The sequence below is a fragment of the Myxine glutinosa genome, chromosome 1 (genome assembly GCF_964187855.1).
Source record: "Myxine glutinosa chromosome 1, kmMyxGlut1.1, whole genome shotgun sequence".
In the NCBI taxonomy this organism is placed as follows: Eukaryota; Metazoa; Chordata; class Myxini; order Myxiniformes; family Myxinidae; genus Myxine; species Myxine glutinosa.
In genome coordinates this window covers 155,559,460-155,578,958 of record NC_136261.1, presented here as the reverse complement: position 1 = coordinate 155,578,958, position 19,499 = coordinate 155,559,460, and the positions used below count along the sequence as shown (strand labels likewise).

At 44.2% G+C, this 19,499-nt stretch overlaps 1 protein-coding gene across 3 annotated transcripts in view; it reads right to left on the bottom strand.

Moving 5' to 3' along the window:
• Positions 1 to 19,499, bottom strand: part of LOC137430135 (bMERB domain-containing protein 1-like) — a 53,090-nt gene that overhangs the window by 16,511 nt on the left and 17,080 nt on the right. For all 3 annotated transcript variants that reach the window (XM_068120735.2, XM_068120755.2, XM_068120745.2), the window contains exon 2: positions 11,994 to 12,135. In XM_068120735.2, the coding sequence (XP_067976836.1) occupies positions 11,994 to 12,135 (142 nt within the window). The remainder of the gene's footprint in view (positions 1 to 11,993; positions 12,136 to 19,499) is intronic.

Here is a 19,499-nt window from a genome sequence, read left to right as displayed (position 1 = left end):
ACCTCTCTGACAGACGCCAGTTCATCTCCATCAATAACTGCAAATCCCCCACTGCTCCCCTCCCCCAAGGTGTCCCCCAATGTTCAGTTCTTGGCCCCCTCCACTTCATCCTTTACCTGTCCCCCCTCGGTCACTTAATCCGCCGTCATGGTCTCCAATTCCACTGCTTCGCCGATGACATCCAGCTTTTCATCTCCACCAAGTCCGTCTCCACCGACACCCACTCTATCCTGACAAACTGCATCTCTGAAATAAAATCCTGGCTTCAAATCAACTTCCTCAAACTTAACTGTGATGAATCTGAAATAATCATCATTGGCCCAAAAACGCTCACAAAATCCACCCATAACTTTGCCCTCAACATCGACGGTATCCCGGTATCCACCTCCCCTCTCATCCGGAATCTTGGCGTCATCTTTGACCAAACCCTCTCCTTCGACAAATACACTAAACAGATCACAAAGACAGCCTTCTTTCACCTGAAAAACATTGCCCGTCTCCGCTCATCCCTCTCCTCCACGGCTGCAGAAACCCTCATCCACGCCTTCATCACCTCCCGTCTGGACTACTGCAATAGCCTCCTCTATGGTTCACCCTCAACAATCACCAATAAACTCCAATACATTCAGAACTCCGCTGCCCGTCTACTCACCCATTCCTGGACCCGTGACCACATCACCCCCGTCCTTTACAAGCTTCACTGGCTCCCCATCTCCCAGAGAATCCAGTACAAAATCCTCCTCTTGACCTACAAAGCCCTCCATAACCTGGCCCCATCCTACCTGGCTGACCTCCTCTCCAGACACACTCCCACCCGCAACCTCTGCTCTGCTGGTACCAACCTCCTGACCCCCCCCCCCCCCCCCCCCCCCCATCCGGACCAAATTCAGATCCTGGGGGGACAGGGCCTTCTCCATCGCTGCTCCCACCCTCTGGAACTCACTACCTCACACCATCAGAGACTCCTCCTCACTCACCACATTCAAAACATCACTCAAGACCCACCTGTTCAGCACTGCATTCAACATTCAACCCACAGCATTTAACCCCTGACTATCACTTCTCCTTCTCCCTCCTTTTGCTTTCAATATTTCCCTATTGATTCTTGTCTTTTTGCAATTGTTGTTTTCATGTTTTGTTATGCATTATGTTTTGCACTCTGTCAAAGCACCTTTGGGCTTCATGAAAAGCGCTATACAAAATAAATGAATTATTATTATTATTATTGTTGTATAAGAATTAACCCTTTTGTAACGTAAACATCAACTTTGATAAATGGTGCTATTTCAGACATGTCAGAAATTCCAGTTTTTCCATCGTCTAAGTGTACATTATTCATACCATACAGGTTGGTGATTGTTTTGTAAACCTCTTTTAGATTACTAGGGCATGCCCGTACTATATATATATCTAAAATTATATCCCCCCCCCCCCTCTATTTACATGAAATGGTTTGGTTCAAAGCGAACGGCTTGCGAGTACGGTGACAATCCCCCCCCTCTATTTACATGAAATGGTTTGGTCCAAAGCGAACGGCTTGCGAGTACGGTGACAATCCCCCCCCTCTATTTACATGAAATGGTTTGGTCCAAAGCGAACGGCTTGCGGAGTTTGGTAAAGAAATCGCCATAGCGTGCACAAACGCGCAGGAAAGCGAAAGAATCGCAAATTAGTTTTAATTAGTTTTAAAACATAGTTTAACGCCAACATAGTTTGCCAACGTGAAATAAATGAATACGCTCTCAAATGTGCCGTCCGAGGCAGAGTCTGTTCGCCACGTTCGGCACATGTGATAGCTCGCTGCTCTCTGATTGGTTGAATCGTTTTTTGGACATAGCTCGGTAACTACTTCTCCGATTAATATGAAACCTTGAAAAGGCACATCCTCGGGTCCCCAGCAATATACCTGGCAAGTTTAAAGTATATCGGACCCGTGGTTGTCGAGAAACAGCGGTCACAGACATACAGACATACAGAGATTACTGGAATTATAGATAGATTACTCTACATATCAGCAGAAGACCCAGAGGAAATGACTTCTTGCTATTTCTGACAACGATGAACCATTTAACCCTTTTATTTCAGTTGTTTTAAAATGGGCAGAGGTTGAGTCCTCTATTTCTAGTCAGTTCTCATTATCTCCAGTCATTTGAGGCTTCTTTGGATTCCCACAATAGAGTAGTTCCACGTGGTTCTGTTAGAGGGCACTACCACTGATTCTAGTATTGGCTAGACAGCTTGGTGGCAGCACTGTGTAAGTGCATTTCCTCATGGGTGAAAGTGAAAGTAAAAATTGAATCAACATTACAATCTTCAATTTGACAGACAGTTCTCATGTTTTAACGCACAGACTACTTGTGGTAGGTGTTTTTATCTACAGAAAGGCTTAAACAAAATCAGTAGTATAATCAGCCTTCACTACACACCAGTGCACACATGCATACCCCATCAAGTACAGGAATGTAAACAGGCTCGCAAATGGTCGAGCAGTAACGCCGCCTGCCCAACGCAAGACTAACTAAACGTCTGTCCGATCTTCATTATCCCAATAGCATGTTTATCACCAGACAGCTTTCAGAGGGCTGAAAGTTGATTTATCCTGCCAAGATGTCAGATTATGTATGCCTTTCAGGTGTGTTATGACTTACAATAATGCTGCCATCACCCATGTTCATGGAATGCCCTTCTGGTTTGTTTCAGATGAGATGCAGAACACTGGTGTCAGCTTGGTTGGTGGAGCTGGAGACAGTGAATACCTTGATCTTGATAAATGCATCATTTGCCAATCTTCGAAAGAAAAAAACCCCACAAGCACTGAACATGGGCGGAAACGAATACGTGAGGCTGCTGCAGAACGAAATGACCATGTTGCCAAAAGACCGCAACCTTGAAGATGAAGAATTTGTCTATCATATGGACAATCTGTGTTACAAAGCTTACACTCACAAAAAATCGATCTGCAAAGGGAGCTGATCGAATAGATTATATCTTTGATTCATACTTTGACATTTCAATCAAAAACTCGGAAAGAAAGCGACGAGAAACCATCTCTCCGATTGAACTGAATGCAGTCAGTGAAGATACACCTTTACCAGTTCAGATGGAGCGGTTCTGGCCAGCTAACAGGAACAAGCATAATCTTGAGATTTTACTGCACCAGACAGCCATAAAGCACGTGCGAGAGACCCCTTCAAGCCTGAAGGTATTTGTGAGTGGCTTTTCAAGTGAATCTGTCGAAGTCCCATGTCTTTCCTGTTGTGATGGCTATTGCAGGGACATTCCAGAACTCTGCATTGATATAGAGGAAGCAGATACACGAATTATACCCCACGCCTTACATGCTGTGGAGCACGGAATACAACGACTAGTGGTGTTATCCCCAGACACTGATGTATTTGTGCTGTTGCTCTTTTACTGGGATGTACTGCATGAAAAGGGCCTTTATGAACTGTGGTTGAAAGCTGGCAGTGGAAACTCTACCAAATATATTCCAATACATTCTCTTGCGTCAGATAAAGGGCCTGACCTATGCAAAGTCCTTCCCACTGTGCATACGCTCACTGGGTGTGATTACACCAGCAAGGTTGGCACAAAGCAAGCGGCCCTTAAAGCAAACCCAGTAGACTACCTTCAAGGATTTGGTTGTAGCCAAAATGGACCTTCTGACGATGAAGTTGAGAGAGCAGAATCATATCTAGTGAAAGTCCTAAAGAATGGAACTACCTGCACAACAATGGATGAACTCAGGGATCATAATTATCACCACAGCAAAACCCCACTCGAGAAGTTGCCACCTACAAGCCATGCCATAAAGGCCCATATTCTAAGGGCATATTATGCTACATATGTGATGACATCAATTCTCTCTGCAAATACGACTGAGTTGAATCCTCTCCTATACGGATTTGAAGAGGAAGATGAACTTCTCCATCCAGATAAGGCCATCAGACCCATTCCCGAGGAATATGCTGTGCACTGTACTTGCTTGAAATGTGCGACAGAGAGATGTGCATGTCGAAAGAGTGACCTGCATTGTTGCAAGTTCTGCAAGTGCCAAGGTATGGGAGACGAGAATGTTTGCTGTAAAAATACAGCTGGTTGTATCTAAAACCGAACAGAACTCATATGTGACACTTACAGCTGCGTGGAAATGTACTCCTGGCATCTACATGTATTCCTTCTCCCATTATCAAATTGGCATGATTTGGAATAGTGACTGCAGTCAGCAGTCTACCTTCATTTGGATATAAAAACCTAGACTATTACTAAAACTGAGCAAATTCAGCAGTTTATTTTTGCTGAATGGACTAAGGATGTTCCGAACCTCCCCCCCCCCCCCCCCCCCCCCCCCCCTCTACAGGTGGTTGTTTTAGGACTTAGTGGGTTAACGACATGGGAATATTGTAAGAAATTAGTAAATTAAGTGATATTTAGGCTTAAAGAAATAAGTAGTTGGTGATAGATCATATTCATACTGATGAAAATGTTCGATTACTTTATTTTGTGGCATGTGTCTTCCGCTGCAAAGGAAAATCAGCTTTTCTGAAATAGCACCATTTATCAAAGTTGATGTTTACGTTACAAAAGGGTTAATTCTTATACAATGCATATCATGTGATAGAGATATGTCTTGGCAACCTCTGACAGCCAGCAAACATTCTCAAGTAGTACAGGCAGCCTGTAACTCACAGTTTTCTTCTGGTGGGTCAGATTTTAAGCAACCCCCCGATTTCCATGACCTTTTGACCTCTGGACAGCAAATTTGCATAATAATCAGATAATTACATATTGTCACATGTAGAGTGAATAAAAACAAATATTTTGAATGGTAGTTTGCAGTTATATCATGTATGGTTGTGGCGTTATAAGCATTTTAGTTTCCCCTACCCCAAATATTTGGTCGCCTCATGAACGCAAAAGCTTGATATTGTGACGTCATTTTCTCAAATCCGACCAGGCTCCCAGATGTCCACCCTCACTTTTTTGATGTCCCACATGGTCTACTTCAATAATATGAAGAGAAACTGAGGGCACATAAAAGTCACACAGAAACCACCCCAGCCCATTACATGGACTATATCCCTTCATCAAGATACAAAGGAGCAGCTTCGTCAAGGATAGAGTGGGTACAGGGAGGGAGGGATGTTATATGCGAGATTTGGATGCAAACAAAGAATTGAGGCATCCGGCCTTCTCATGAGCAGAGTCGGTGAGCCAATGAGCTGTGGACCAATTTGAAGGGATGGAATGTTAGTATACACCAGAGACAGACTTAACAAGGTGCCACGAGGTTTTGGAGGATTGAGACAAGTTTGAAAGTTCAATCTTGAGCTCAAACAGATGTTATTGGGCCACAATTTAAGTGGAGTCGCCACTCCGACCCAGGAAGTTAGGGCATGAATTTGTAATTTGTTCATTGTGCTCGCGTTAGTTTGCCTACTCTTCGTGAAGGACACTGTGGGATCTTTAAAGTCCACAAACTAATGCCGACAGACGGGATGCCCAGTTTAATGTACACGCAAGGGATGGCACACACATTGATGAATCACCCCACCTGTGAAAGCCAAGGATGGCAATTTATAGCTGGGACAAGATTTAAACGCAGGCTAGACAGCTTTAAAGTGAGTGTGCCATCCTGCCATACACTTGACAATGGAATGAATAAATAATAATGAATCGCATTACTTCACATTTGGTCAGAACGAAATCATCCTTCCCCTCACCCCTTGGGACACATTGGTTGGCTGATTCGTTTTCAGTGAGGCATCTCTCCATGACCTCAGCACACGATGACTACAATGCATGCTTTGCGACTGATCTCCAAGTATTATCCACTGCAATAGCCATTTAAGAGAATACAAATGCCATTCCATACTTCTTGGCCCCACACACAGCTGCGACATCTTGGATTACCAAGATCAAAGCGTTCTCCACACCAGATGACTTCAAGGCATTCTAGCGAGCGGTGCGTAAAGACCAACCATAAACGGATTGTTTTAGTTGTTGTCCTATGGTCCTCCATCTGATCAAATCCCATACCATCATATCACCAGTCCTCAAAGCCTGGTGTCGGGTTAATGGTTAGGGTGGCGAGCTTAAGATCTTACCAACATCGGAATCGAGATCGACCCAATGATGATGATTTTCCAACTTTCTCATTCCCAACAATATGCTTTGTTTTCGTCATTACACTTTGAACATCCATCGTTCTATCCTATTGGTTACTGGGTGCCTCCTGTATCAGCCAATGAGCATTGAGCTTATTATTTTGCATCGACAAAACGGGTTTTTGTTGCTGCTTCATTCTGTTCGTGTTTTCCCCTGACAGCGAACCGAAAAGCTTTGGAATGTCTCTTGTATTATTGAAATGAATGAATGAATGATCGTTTTAAGGCCATTTTCCCCGCGAGAGCAGGGGTTAGCCTTGCGGGCCCCATGACAATCATGGTTCCCTGTTTGAGGCAATGTTTTTATGGCCGGATGCCCTTCCTGGCGCCAACCCTTAGTCGCCTCTTACAATGCGCAGGAATACGGTGTACCTATTCTAAACCGGGGTACACACCGGGATCATTCATCCCAGCAAGCTGGTACTCAATTTGCCGACCTCGGAAGGATGACAGGCTGAATCAACCCCCCTGGTGTTAATTTAGCGATCGACCAGGATTCGAACCCAGGATCCTAGGATCCCAAGCCGGCACCCTGACCGCTAAGCCAACACCAGGCTATCTTGTATTATTGTATTATTGAATAATATTATTGTATTATTGAAATTGTATTATTGCTATCTTATATTATTGAAATGTTGGTTTTAATTTTGTACCATTAAACGTTGACATGTATATGTGTGTGTATATTTTATATATATATATATATATATATATATATATATATATATATATATATATATATATATATATATATATATATATATATATATATATATTGTTGTAGTTTTGGGAATAAAGGCAAGCCCCCCTTTTTAGTTAGTTGCACCACAACATTTAGCCTCGCTTAGTTTAGTTATTCCTTATTAAATGCAAGCATAGTCCTTTTCTGTGTTAGTATGCGTTGGAGCAGGCGAATAAGTATAGGCTTCGGTGCTCCTTGGGCTGGAATGCCAGGTGCTCCTTGGGCTGGAATATCAGGTGCTAGGGCCTGGAACTAGTCTGGGCGGAGCTGCAGGGGAGTGGCTAACAACGACGGCCAGGGGAGGAGTTTGGAACATTCGGGTAAGACTCTGGGGAGGGGCTATAACACCCTGCCCCGGGCTCCCGAACGCTCTCTCTGCCCCCAGCTCTCTCTGTCCACCAACTCAGACTGCCCCCGAACTAGCCCTCTGTGATTGAGGCTCTCTGTAAAAGCACGAACTCTCCCTGCCCTGAGCTCTGCTGCCTATTAATAGCGCTTGCAAGGACGATCTCTCCCGGGGCCACCTACGCCAACGATCACCTTCCTGCCTGGGCTCCCTGCACGTGCCGCGGCCCTCTCAAGGGGACACGCCAGCGAGCTGACCAGGGCGAACGGCGCAAACGACCGTGCTTGGAGCGCGTTGTTCCTCTTCATCCTTTTCCCCGCTTGAGTGAGTGGGCGGGCCCTTGTCCGCGGATTAAGTAAGGCCGTTAAGTTCTGCTCTGTGTCTCTTCACCCTGATCACTGTATAAATTGTATAATAAACCTGTGTTCTTTCGTATCCATTTGGCCGTTCACGTCATTTCCACCCATTGGCTTCGCACTGTACGAATAAAACCGCTCAATCGGGTTCAATAAGAATTAACGGCACGAGTCACGTGACACGCAAACCACTCGGCGTCTCAGACGAGCGTGACTCGTGCGAGGTCCAGCACCCGTCTTCGTGGCAGCATGTGTATCGAAGGTAGGTGGGGATTCAACCCGATACCCTTCCGCACGCTCATTATGGGGGTGGCGGCTGGAATTGCTCCGCAATCCGCCCCACGAGTGTAAAGTGGGTCGTGGCCTCGTGAACTCGAACGCCCGAGGGGTAAAAGGGTTTAACCCCCCCTCTGAACGTCGACGGGCCCGAGATCCGCAACAATATATATATGTAGTTGCGGATCCCGGGTTTGTCGACGTACTAAAGGGAGTTTATTACCCCGCTCCTCAAATTCGGGGTCCACGCAGGCCGCCGACCGCGACCAAGCTCATGATCGACGGGTTGCGAAAGCAACTTCAACCGCCAACCTCCCAGCCACGCGCCAAAGCGTTTGCTGGTCAAAGAATCCCATATACCTTCAAGACCCGCAGCTGAAGAAATCGGGGTTTAACCCTCACTTTCCACACACCTTATTTCGTGCCGAGCGATCTACACGGTGCGGAAAGCGGCGTTACCTTGCATGATTGTCGGGCCTGATTCAAGCCAAATTCGGTCTCGGACGATGCTAGGTCAATGGAGAAAAGACGTACCCGAACAGGTTTGAAAGTAACAACAAAAATGTACAGCCTTTTATTTAGAAGGCACAGAGAAAAAAGAGACGAAAATGCAACCTTATCAATTCCTTACCGAATTAAACCCAACAGTCGCCTACACACACTCACACACGAGGAATCACACACACCGATTAATTCCTGTACGTGGAAACGTGCAGGGATTAACTCGAGGGTGGCCGCTTGGTGTGCGCAGTTTGATCCTCGATCCGGACGTGCAGCCTGGGTGAAGTAAGGTCCGAAGGATGAACCGCCGCCTCAAAGTCAGTACGAACGACAGGTTGAAGCGCAGGTTAGACGAGCTTCAGCGCAGGTTGGACGAGCTTCAGCTCGGATGAATTGCTGCCCAGGAAAGATGAACTAGCACTTCGGACAGCCAGCTTCGAGCAGAATCGTGGGAGAGGTCAACGCCAAGAGAGCGAGTTCGATTGCAGGTCAGAGAAGGCGGCCGGATCAAAGTGAGATCAACACTGGCAGGTCGGTGAAGAGACAAAGTGCGTTGGCAAAGTCAGAGCTGAGAGGGGCGAAAATGCGATGGGCGGGGGGTTTTAATCAGACCCGAAAAGCTTCCAGAATGTTCCACAGCCTCCCATTGGCTGGGGTTGGTCACGTGCGGGCATTCAATCCTTCCTCCCCCTGGGAAGGTTTCATTCCTCCTTCCCTCTTTCATTCGGGGAGGTTTCACAACCCATTGGTCGCTTGCTGGTGACATGTCCTTTGCCGTTTGTTGGTCACATGGCCTGTGCTTTTGGCCACGCCTTCCTGCACATTAAAATATCTTCCCTCAACCACACAGAGGTTTGAAATCCTGCCTAAATCAATGCATATTTGGTCTCGATTATTACACAATGGAAAGGGGACTAATCTTTACATTCAATAAGAAATAACTAACTACTGCAGGCTACATGTTGTCGTGCAATTACCTATAGGGGGTTTGCCTTTATGGCAAAACCGCAACAATATATATATATATATATATATATATATATATATATATATATATATATATATACACATATACATATACATATACACACTCGTGGCCAAAAATATTGGCACCCTTGCACTTTTTTCTAATAACTCACAATTTTCTCAAAAATTAGTTCAAATTGACAAAAGTTTTGGTCTCCACAATTATTTATTTCACTGTTAATATTACAGAACCTTTGTTTTTGATTCAGAACTTAATATATCCTTTTAAATCACAAAATATAAAGAAATGGCATTGACAAAATTATTGACACCCGAGACTTAATATTTGGTAGCACAGCCTTTGGACAAAATAACTATTCAAGCGCTTCCGATAGCCATGAATGAGCTTCCTACACCTCTATACTGGCAGTTTGGCCCACTCTTGTGCAAACTGCTCCAGTTCTCCCAGATTTGAAGGGTGCCTTCTCCCAACTGCTGTTTCGGATCTCCCCACAGGTGTTCAATGGGATTTAGATCTGGACACATTGCTGGTGACTTCAGAACAGTCCAGCGTTTTGTCTTGAACCTTTCCTGGGTGCTTTTTGAAGTGTGTTTGGGGTCATTGTTTTGCTGCAAGACCCATAACCTTCGACGGAGACCCAGCTTTCTGACACTAGGTTGAACATTGTACTCCAAAATTCCTTGGTAATCTCCTGATTTCATCATGCCATGCACACATTCAAGGCACCCAGTACCAGAGGCAGCACAGAAACCCCAAAAGATCACTGATTCTCCACCATGTTTGACTGTGGGGAAGGTGTTCTTTTCTTTGAAGGCTTCATTTTGTTTTCTGTAAACATAGAGATGATGTGCTTTCCCAAAAACCTTTCATTTGGTCTCATCTTTCCACAAGACATTCTCCCAGAAGGATTTTGACTTGTTCAGGTGTGTTTTGGAAAACTCCAGTTGGGCTTTCTTACGTCTCTCTCAGCAGTGGGGTCCTCCTGGGTCTCTTACCATAGAACCCCCTTTCATTGAGTTGGCGATGGATGGTGCGAGTTGAAACTGTCATACCTTGTGTCTGAAGATCAGCTTGAATCTGTTTGGCAGTTGATGAAGGTGCTTTCTCCACCATTCAAGCAATCCTTCACTGCAATCTTCGATCCAGTTTTCTCTTGTGGCCATGTTCAGCGAGGTTGGCTGCAGTGCAATGGGCCTTAAACGTCCTGATAGCATTGCATACGGTGGACACAGGAAAATCAAGGTGTGTGGAGATGGACTTGTAGCCTTGTGATTGTCCATGCTTGGCTACAATCGTCAGACAATTCTCTGGTTTTTCTTTCTTTTCTCCAAGCTCATTGCAGTACACACAGTGACACAAAACAGCAGAATGACTCCTTTTCTCTATTCCAACTGGTTGAATATCTGATTTTTATCTTGTAGGCACCTGCAACTCACCACAGGTGATTTCATTTCCAAAGTAAAGGAGAATCACCTGCTTTAAATCTAATTATTTCAAACAACTTCTAAAAGGTGCCAATAATATTGTCCCGTCCATTTTAGGATTTATTTGTGGAATAAGCTAAGATTTCGTAGTTTTTTCAGCTTTTTGGGGGTTTTGTTCCACTACAAACCAAAGAAATACACATGTGGATACCAAAATATATTTTAATTTCAACAATTTTCTGGAAGAAATGGTGCATTATTTGAAAAAAGTGGAAAGGTGCCAATATTTCTGGCCAAGACTATATATATTTCTTTTTAACCACTGACTCTCGTTGGGCTCCCTTGGCTGAGAGAGAGGTGGAGGTGGGACTGTGCCTCGTCCATGACGGCACTTCCTCAGCCATGAGGTGGGCGGAGCTTGGACTATACATTAATAAATAGCCCATACTGCTCATTCATTCTTCATTAATTTTGTATTTATTATGTCTGCACAGATAATGCACCCCAATATCTGCTTGCATAATGCAATAATGCATGCACACTCGACTAAAATGGATATATAGATGGATTGAGTAAATTAAAAGATGCCCTTGATATAAAGTTAACTATATTCTACTGACGATTCAATGATGAAGCAAAAAATCTAAAATTGACATTTTGTAAATTGACAAAATACGATCTCTCCTCTTGCTCTGCCATGTACTTTACTCAACCATGATTGTCTGGCAAACAAACTGACCTGATGAACCTCACAGCATTTATTTCTCATCCAGTGCAAGATGATGGTGAGTACAATAAGAATTATTTTGTATATCACTATGGAATATAAGACCAGTTTCTTCACTGATGGAAATACCAATCTTTTCTGTGATGGTTAATCTATGGAGCAAGAACAAAAAGGATTCCTGGGAGACCCTGACCTCCGTGCAGAGATAACCAACCGCTAGTTGGTGTTTGCAGTTTCGACACGTGTGCCCATGTACCCATCCACACAAACCGACCTTTATTTTTTTTTTAAATTGCATCACAAACATTCCCAGGAGTTCCCTGAATCTGCCATAGTTGGATTTATTGAAATCCGTTTGTCCACTCTCAAGTTATAATACGACAAACAAACAGACAGACACAATGCCTTTTATAATATAGATATAGATTGATTCCTGTGTCAGGACCAGATCTCCGGTAGTCCTTACATGTAACGAAGCTCAGATTCCCGCCGAATTAGCCTTTCCTTCAATGCCTCGATGCTCACCAGTTCCTCTTGTACGTCGTGCATACTCACGCTCCAGTCGGCCATGTTCACCACACTCACTTGAGCTTGCTTGTCGTTGCACCCTGCACCCACACAACACATTTAACCCGTTGCCCTCTCATGAACCTCCACTCACAATGAATAGTCCTCTGAATATCACTCTGTACACACCAATTGCTACAGAATGCTGCACAATTATTATCCTGTAGCTCCGTAAACAAAATAAATGGTGCACACTCTGCACTTCATTCAAATTCTGTGATGGCAGAGTAGATAACAGAGAGTTGGTGTGATCGACCCTCAGAGTACAGTAGTCTCACCTCGGTTCGATTCCCAAAGACTTGTGACTTCACTGTAAAGTGTCATCTTGGTGATTGTCATAGGTTACTCTGTTTTTGAAAAGAGATCTTAAACTGCCTATCTTGACTGGTCACACTAATTTCCTTTGCCACCAAAGGTGGATGGAGGTTATGTTTTCACCCCTGTCTGTCTGTCTGTTTGTTACTTGCAAAATCAAAGATTTTTCAAGTGTATTGGTCGGTTGCGTTTGTTATTCTGTCTGTCTGTCTCTCACCTACAGGTCACAATTCCAAACCGATCGTCATGAAACTTCACCAAGTTGTCTAGGTCGTCACAATTCAGAAGCCTATTGATTTTGAGGTTAACGGTCAAAGGTCATCTGGAGGTCAAATTTCTAAAATCGCCATTTTTGATCAGATCGACTTGAAAATTGAACAGCATTTGTATATTGTCAATAAATTGGGAAACCAACTATTTTTGAGGTCAAAACGTCAAAGGTCATCTCAAGGTGAAACTTCCAAAATCATCAATTTTCAGCTTAAAATACCGTCAATTTCCATCCGATTGACATGGAAATTGAACAGCATTTGCAAATTGAGTCACTAAATTGGGAAACCAACAATTTTTGAGGTCAAAAGGTCAATTCAAAGTCAAACTTCCAAAAGCATAAATTTTCATCTGAAAAATCATCAATTTTCATCCGATTGACTTGAAAATTTAACATCATTTGCATAGTGCCTCACTGAATTGGGAAACCAACTATATTTGAGGTCAAAAGGTCAACTCTAGGTCAAACTTCCAAAATCATCAATTTTCATCTGAAAAAAAATTGAAAAATGTGTATATACTTTTCATCCTATTGACCCGAGCTTTGATGAAGATCGGCAGTTTTGATCTTGGAGAAATGGACAATTTGCTGGGTCAATTGCAACCTTTTTTTCGGGGGGGGGGGGGGATTTTGCACGTATCATGCTCTGCATGACGTCTTCCTGTTTGTTTGTTTGTCTGTGAAGAAGATATCTCAAAAAATTGTGAATGGATTCGGACGAAATACGGCAGAGAGGTAGTGTGTATGTGACACGGATTAAATGATTTGATTTTGGTGAAGATCCGGATCTGGCTAGTAGAATTTTTTAAGTGATTCTTTACCATTGGGAGATAGGGTCAAAAACGATATATAGCAGGATATCTCAAAAAGTTGTGGACGGAGTTGGACGAAACTTGGTGGACCAGTTTTGTGTGTGACAATGGCTAATTGATTCGATTTGGGTGAATATCTGAATATGGATTCGGATTCGACAAAAAAAATTTAAGTGATTCTTCACCATTGATGGATTGGGCGAAAAGCAATATATAACATGATATATTTTTTAAAGTTATGGACGAGTTATGACTAAACTAGATGGACGAGTTGATTTGGTGACAAGAACAAGCCTATTAGATTTTGGTTCAGGTCCGAATCCAGATCCGGCCTATCAGTGGGATACAAAACAGAAACCGTTCAGCCTGGCGGAGGTATGTGCTCTACCGAGTGCCGTTCTATAGTTTTGGTTGTTAAATAAAATTCGAATGGTTTGATATTTTCAAAGGAATAACTATAGTATGGTGTGCTAATTGGCTGTACGAAATCTTGAATTTCTAACTCCTCAATCTCTGAATCAGTCTTCTATGGCTGATGATGCCTCTATGAATAAGATAGACTAACAACGACTACAAACAACAACAATGCCCAGATTATGGAACAACAAAACCATTGATGCGATACATTTACAGATGCGGAGGAACAACATATCCAGACACAAACACACACGCACAACACACACACACACAAAACAGGCAGACACAGCTCCGTTTATAATATACAGACATGGCATTTAATATGGAATATTTTTTTGTGGGGGTGAACTTACTTTTCAAGATGACTTAGAACCAAAAGTTCATTGGAATTATGTTGAAATTATTCTAGATTTTGTTAATGTGACCTTTAAAAGAAACAAAAACCACATTTGACATTTCGAAGCAAATAAATTGATCCTTGAAAGTGATGTAAACTGATATCGAACTCAATTCACAGACAGTACTGTGTTAAACTTCTGTGCGTTTTCCAGAAGTATCTTTTTATTTTGCACATTAGCCAAAAAAAATTTCAACAAAAACAAAAGCTAAATTATGACTGGGATTACGGACAGTACAATTACAGTTCAGTACTTCGTGTAACCCCCACGAGCATTCAGGAGAGCACGTACACGTCGAGGCATGCTGTTCACGTGATTTGCCAAGGTTTGGACAGGAATTGCTTGCCATGCAGTGACAATAGCCTGCTGCAATTCACGCACAGGGGTGGGCTGCTGGACCAAGTTGTCGATTTGGCGCGTTAATTCTGCCCACAAGTTCTCTATCGGATTCATATCCGGGGACATGGCAGGCCAGTCCATATGCTCCACACCACGGGCAGCAAGAAAGTGTTGGATCATGCGAGCATGATGAGGCCGTGCATTGTCATCTTGGAAGACAAAGTTTCCTCGAAAGGCTGCACGAGCAAATGGAAGCAATGTTTCTTCCAGAATGGCCCTGTACTTGAACTGGTTCAGGTTTCCATTCAGAACAACCAGGTCAGTTTTTCCCCCTGCATGAAAAGCAGCCCAAACGGTCACCCCACCACCTCCAGCTTGTACTCTTGGCACTATACAATCTTCGTTGTGGGCTTCATGCACTTGTCTGCGCACTCGGACGCGGCAATCTTGACGATAGACCAGAAATCTAGACTCGTCACTGAAGGTCACGTTATTCCAGTTTCCTGGCTGCCATTGATGGTGCTCTCTGGCCCACTGCAATCGGCGCTGGCTGTGTTGTCTGGTCAGGCGTGGCTTTCTCAGGGGACGCCTGGCACGATAGCCTGCTTGAACCAGTCGTTGGTTGACTAGCCTTCTGGATACAGGCACATTTGTCAGTTGCTGCCACTCAGCCCGAAGCCGATTAGCTGACTTGGTACGGCCATTGCAGACTAACCGGTGCAGCTGGCAATCATCTCTCCTTGTGGTTCTGCGTGGACATCCTGCCCTCAGTATTGGAGTAGCGACACCCCTCTGAGCATTTCGTTTCAGGATATTTGACACCTGACCTTGAGTGATGCCATACTTCCGAGCAATAGCACGCTGTTTCATGCCAGAATTTCGTAAACCCACCACTCCATGACAAACAGCATTGTCACGTTGACGGACCATCTCCAGAGGAAGCGGCAATAACTTTTGTAGACGTGCAGCAGTTGTTTTCCACTAATACAGAACGCAACAACCCTTATATACCCGATTGTGAAGCCAATCGTCAAATGTACCTGTCCTTACATTTTGTCACGCCATCTGTGATATGATCCTGTTATTGACTTCTTGCTGCGAAAGACAATCAGTGACATGGTTCTTTCAACAAAGACATCACCGAAGCGTAAAAGAAACGCCAGATTGATATACTGAGTTCAGAAAGTAAACCCAAGTCAAGAAAAAATATATATATTCCATATTAAATGCCAAGTCTGTAGATAGATAACTGGCTCAGGACCAGATCTCCGTTAGTCCTTACATTTAACGAAATATATACAGTCACGTGAAAAAGTAAGTACACCGCCCATGTACAGTTTTGACTTTCTCAACATATTTCAACATACAGCTATTTGATCTGCATTTCAACAATATTGAGAGATAAAGGTGATATAATATAACAAATATCATGAAACATTTACATTTTGTAGTCCATTGTATAATTTAAATAAACATAAATGCAAATTTCGCATGTGGAAAAAGTAAGTACACCCCTACATTTATCACTACTTCAAATACCTAAAATTAGAATCAGGTGCACCAGCTCAGGTGCAAATGATTAGAACATCGTTAGAGAGGGTCTTGGAGGAACCTGTCTTATTTAAACCTCAGACATTTCGTTTGGTTTGCTCTTTGTTGTTGAAGTGTGCGGCGTCACCATGCCGAGATCAAAAGAGCTCTCTGAGGCCTTCAGAAAGAAGGCTATAGATGCCTACGAGTCTGGAAAGGGATTTAAAAAGATCTTCAAACTATTTGAAATCAATCATTCGACTGTCCGGAAGATCATCTACAAGTGGAGAAAATTCCAAACAACTGCCAACTTGTTCAGGCCGGGCGGCCCCAGCAAGTTCCGCCCGAGAGCAGACCGCAAGAGGCTGAAAGAAGTCTCTAAGAACCTCAGAATGTCATCACGGGACCTACAGGTAGCTCTTGCCACTGTTGATGTCAAAGTGCACGAGTCTACGATTAAAAAGAGGCTGCACAAATTTGATCTACATGGGAGGTGTGCCAGGAGGAAACCTTTGCTGTCCAGAAAGAACATCAGGGCAAGACTAAAGTTTGCCAATGAACACCTAGGCAAAGACCAGCACTTCTGGAACAATGTGCTCTGGACAGATGAGTCAAAGGTAGAGCTATTTGGCCACAGTACCAGAAGACATGTTTGGCGAAAACCAAAGACAGCATTGACCACAAGAACCTGATACCAACTGTGAAGCATGGTGGTGGAAATATTATGGTTTGGGGCAGCTTTGCTGCATCAGGGCCTGGGCAGCTCACATCACAGAATCCACTATGAATTCTTCATTGTGCCAGAGGGTGCTTGAGGATAATGTGAGGCCATCTGTCAGAAAGTTGAAGCTTAACCGAAGGTGGACCTTGCAACATGACAATGACCCTAAACATACCAGTAAATCCACCAAGGAATGGCTGAAAAGAAAGAAATGGAGGGTTCTGGAATGGCCAAGTCAACGCCCAGATCTAAATCCCATCGAGATGTTGTGGGTGGATTTGAAACCCCTCAAACATCGCACAGCTGAAAGAATTCTGCATGGAGGAGTGGGCAAAAATTTCTCCCATTCGGTCAAAGACTGGTAGACAGTTAGAAGAAACGCCTACTTGAGGTTTTTTTTGCCAAAGGGGGCAATACCACCTGGATCTGGATCCAGAGTCCAGAGAGCGTCCAGCCTGCAAATCCTGAGAGAGTTCAGCCTGCTGGAGAGTTCGAATCCAGAGAGAGGTCGTCCTGTCAGAGAGCTCGAATCCAGAGAGAGGTCGTCCTGCCAGAGAGTTCGAATCCAGAGAAAGGTCGTCCTGCCAGAGAGTTTGAATCCAGAGAGAGGTCGTCCTCCCAGAGAGTTCGAATCCAGAGAGAGGTCGTCCTGCCAGAGAGTTCGAATCCAGAGAGAGGTCGTCCTGCCAGAGAGTTTGAATCCAGAGAGAGTTCATCCTGCCAGAGAGTTTGAATCCAGAGAGAGGTCGTCCTGCCAGAGAGTTCGAATCCAGAGAGAGGTCGTCCTGCCAGAGAGTTCGAATCCAGAGAGAGGTTGTCCTGCCAGAGAGTTCGAATCCAGAGAGAGGTCGTCCTGCCAGAGAGAGAGTTCGGGGGTCCGGGCCGGGTCTTATATCCCCCGGAGCCCCACTAGAATGTTCCACGGGCCTCCACTGGCCGCCGGGGGTCACGTGTCGTGATAGCCCCTCATTAGTCACTCCCCTTAGCTCTCATTGGCCGCTGTTCTTGGCCACTCCCCTTAGCTCTCATTGGCCGTTGTTATTGGCCACTCCCCTTTACCTCCCATTGGCTGTTTGCTGCTTACCAGCCACGCCCTCCAGCTCCTCCCTCGGGCCAGTTAGACTTGCCCAAGGCCCATCACATGGCATTCCAGGCTCCAATGAGGCCTACCCTTACTCTACCTGCCTCAACGCATACTAACACTGGGAAGGAGACTATACTTCACATTTAATAAGAAATAACTGACTAAGCGAGGCTACATGTTGTGGTGCAACTAACTAAAGGGGGGTTGCCTTTATTCCAAAAACCACAACAATATATATGTATATATATATATATATATATATATATATATATATATATATATATATATATATATATGTATATATATATATATATATACACACACACACACACACACACACACACACACACACACACACACACACACACACACACACACACACACACACAGTGCGTATCAAAAAAAAGGTAATCCGAATTCAAAGGGTTAATATGCAAAGGTTATTTATTTTGACAATTTACGTGTGGCTTACTAATTAAGAGATGCCCAGCTTTCCATTGATACCTTCCATGCATCATTGCTGTCACACATGACCGAGTACATGTTCATTGAAAATGACAAGTTCAAATCACATTTTTACAAGTTTGGCTAATTGATGCAAGTCAGGACAATTGGTGCAAAATGAACATCAGATGTGAACTTTTCTCAGAAACGATTGGCCTTTATGCACCCACACCTTCAACATGTCCACCTCCCCTTTCAACACAAAGCTCACAGCGGTGGAGCATGCCCTGAACTCGTCTCACCATAGCCGGGTCATTGCGCAAAGCATCCACTTCATGTCGAATATGGCCCTGCAATTCGTCAAGATCACGGGGAGGAGTTACGAACACTTTGTTCTTTAAATGACCCAAATAAAATAATCACATGGTGTGAGGTCAGGTGATCTTGGCGGCAATTCCACTGCATGGTTGAGGTCGATGACTCGGTCTCCAAAAGAGTTCCCTCAGTCGATCTCGGACAGCGATAAGACGATTTGCTGGGGCGCCGTCTTGGGCCCACCAGAGATATCTGAAGACATCACGAACCTGTCGCTCAAAGTTCTCCTCCAGCTGCGGTAAAACTTCATCATTGATCATCTGCAGATACCTGTTACCATTGACATTCCTTTGAAAGAAAAATGGTCCGATCACCTGACCACCTCTACAAAGTCCCAACCAAACAGTCCACTTTTGTCGATTAATGTTGGTGTCAAAATTAAATTCCGGGGGTTGTCAGGTCGGTGCATATTCAAGAACATTATGGGTATTGACCTTGCTGTCCATGGCGAAAGCAGCTTCGTCGCCGATAACGAGATAACGCAGGAAATTGACATCTGCTTCGCAACGTGCTTCAACCATCCGGCAAGCACCAGCCTCCTGGCAAAATCCCATGGCATAAGTTGATGCCAGATGTGAATCCGATATGGATGTTGGTGGAGGTCCAGTCTTGTGATTCGGTTAAATGTTGCCTAAGGCAATCCCGTCCCATTTCGTCTTGCGTTGGTATCCCGAGGATGCTCCAAAACTTGCTGCCTTA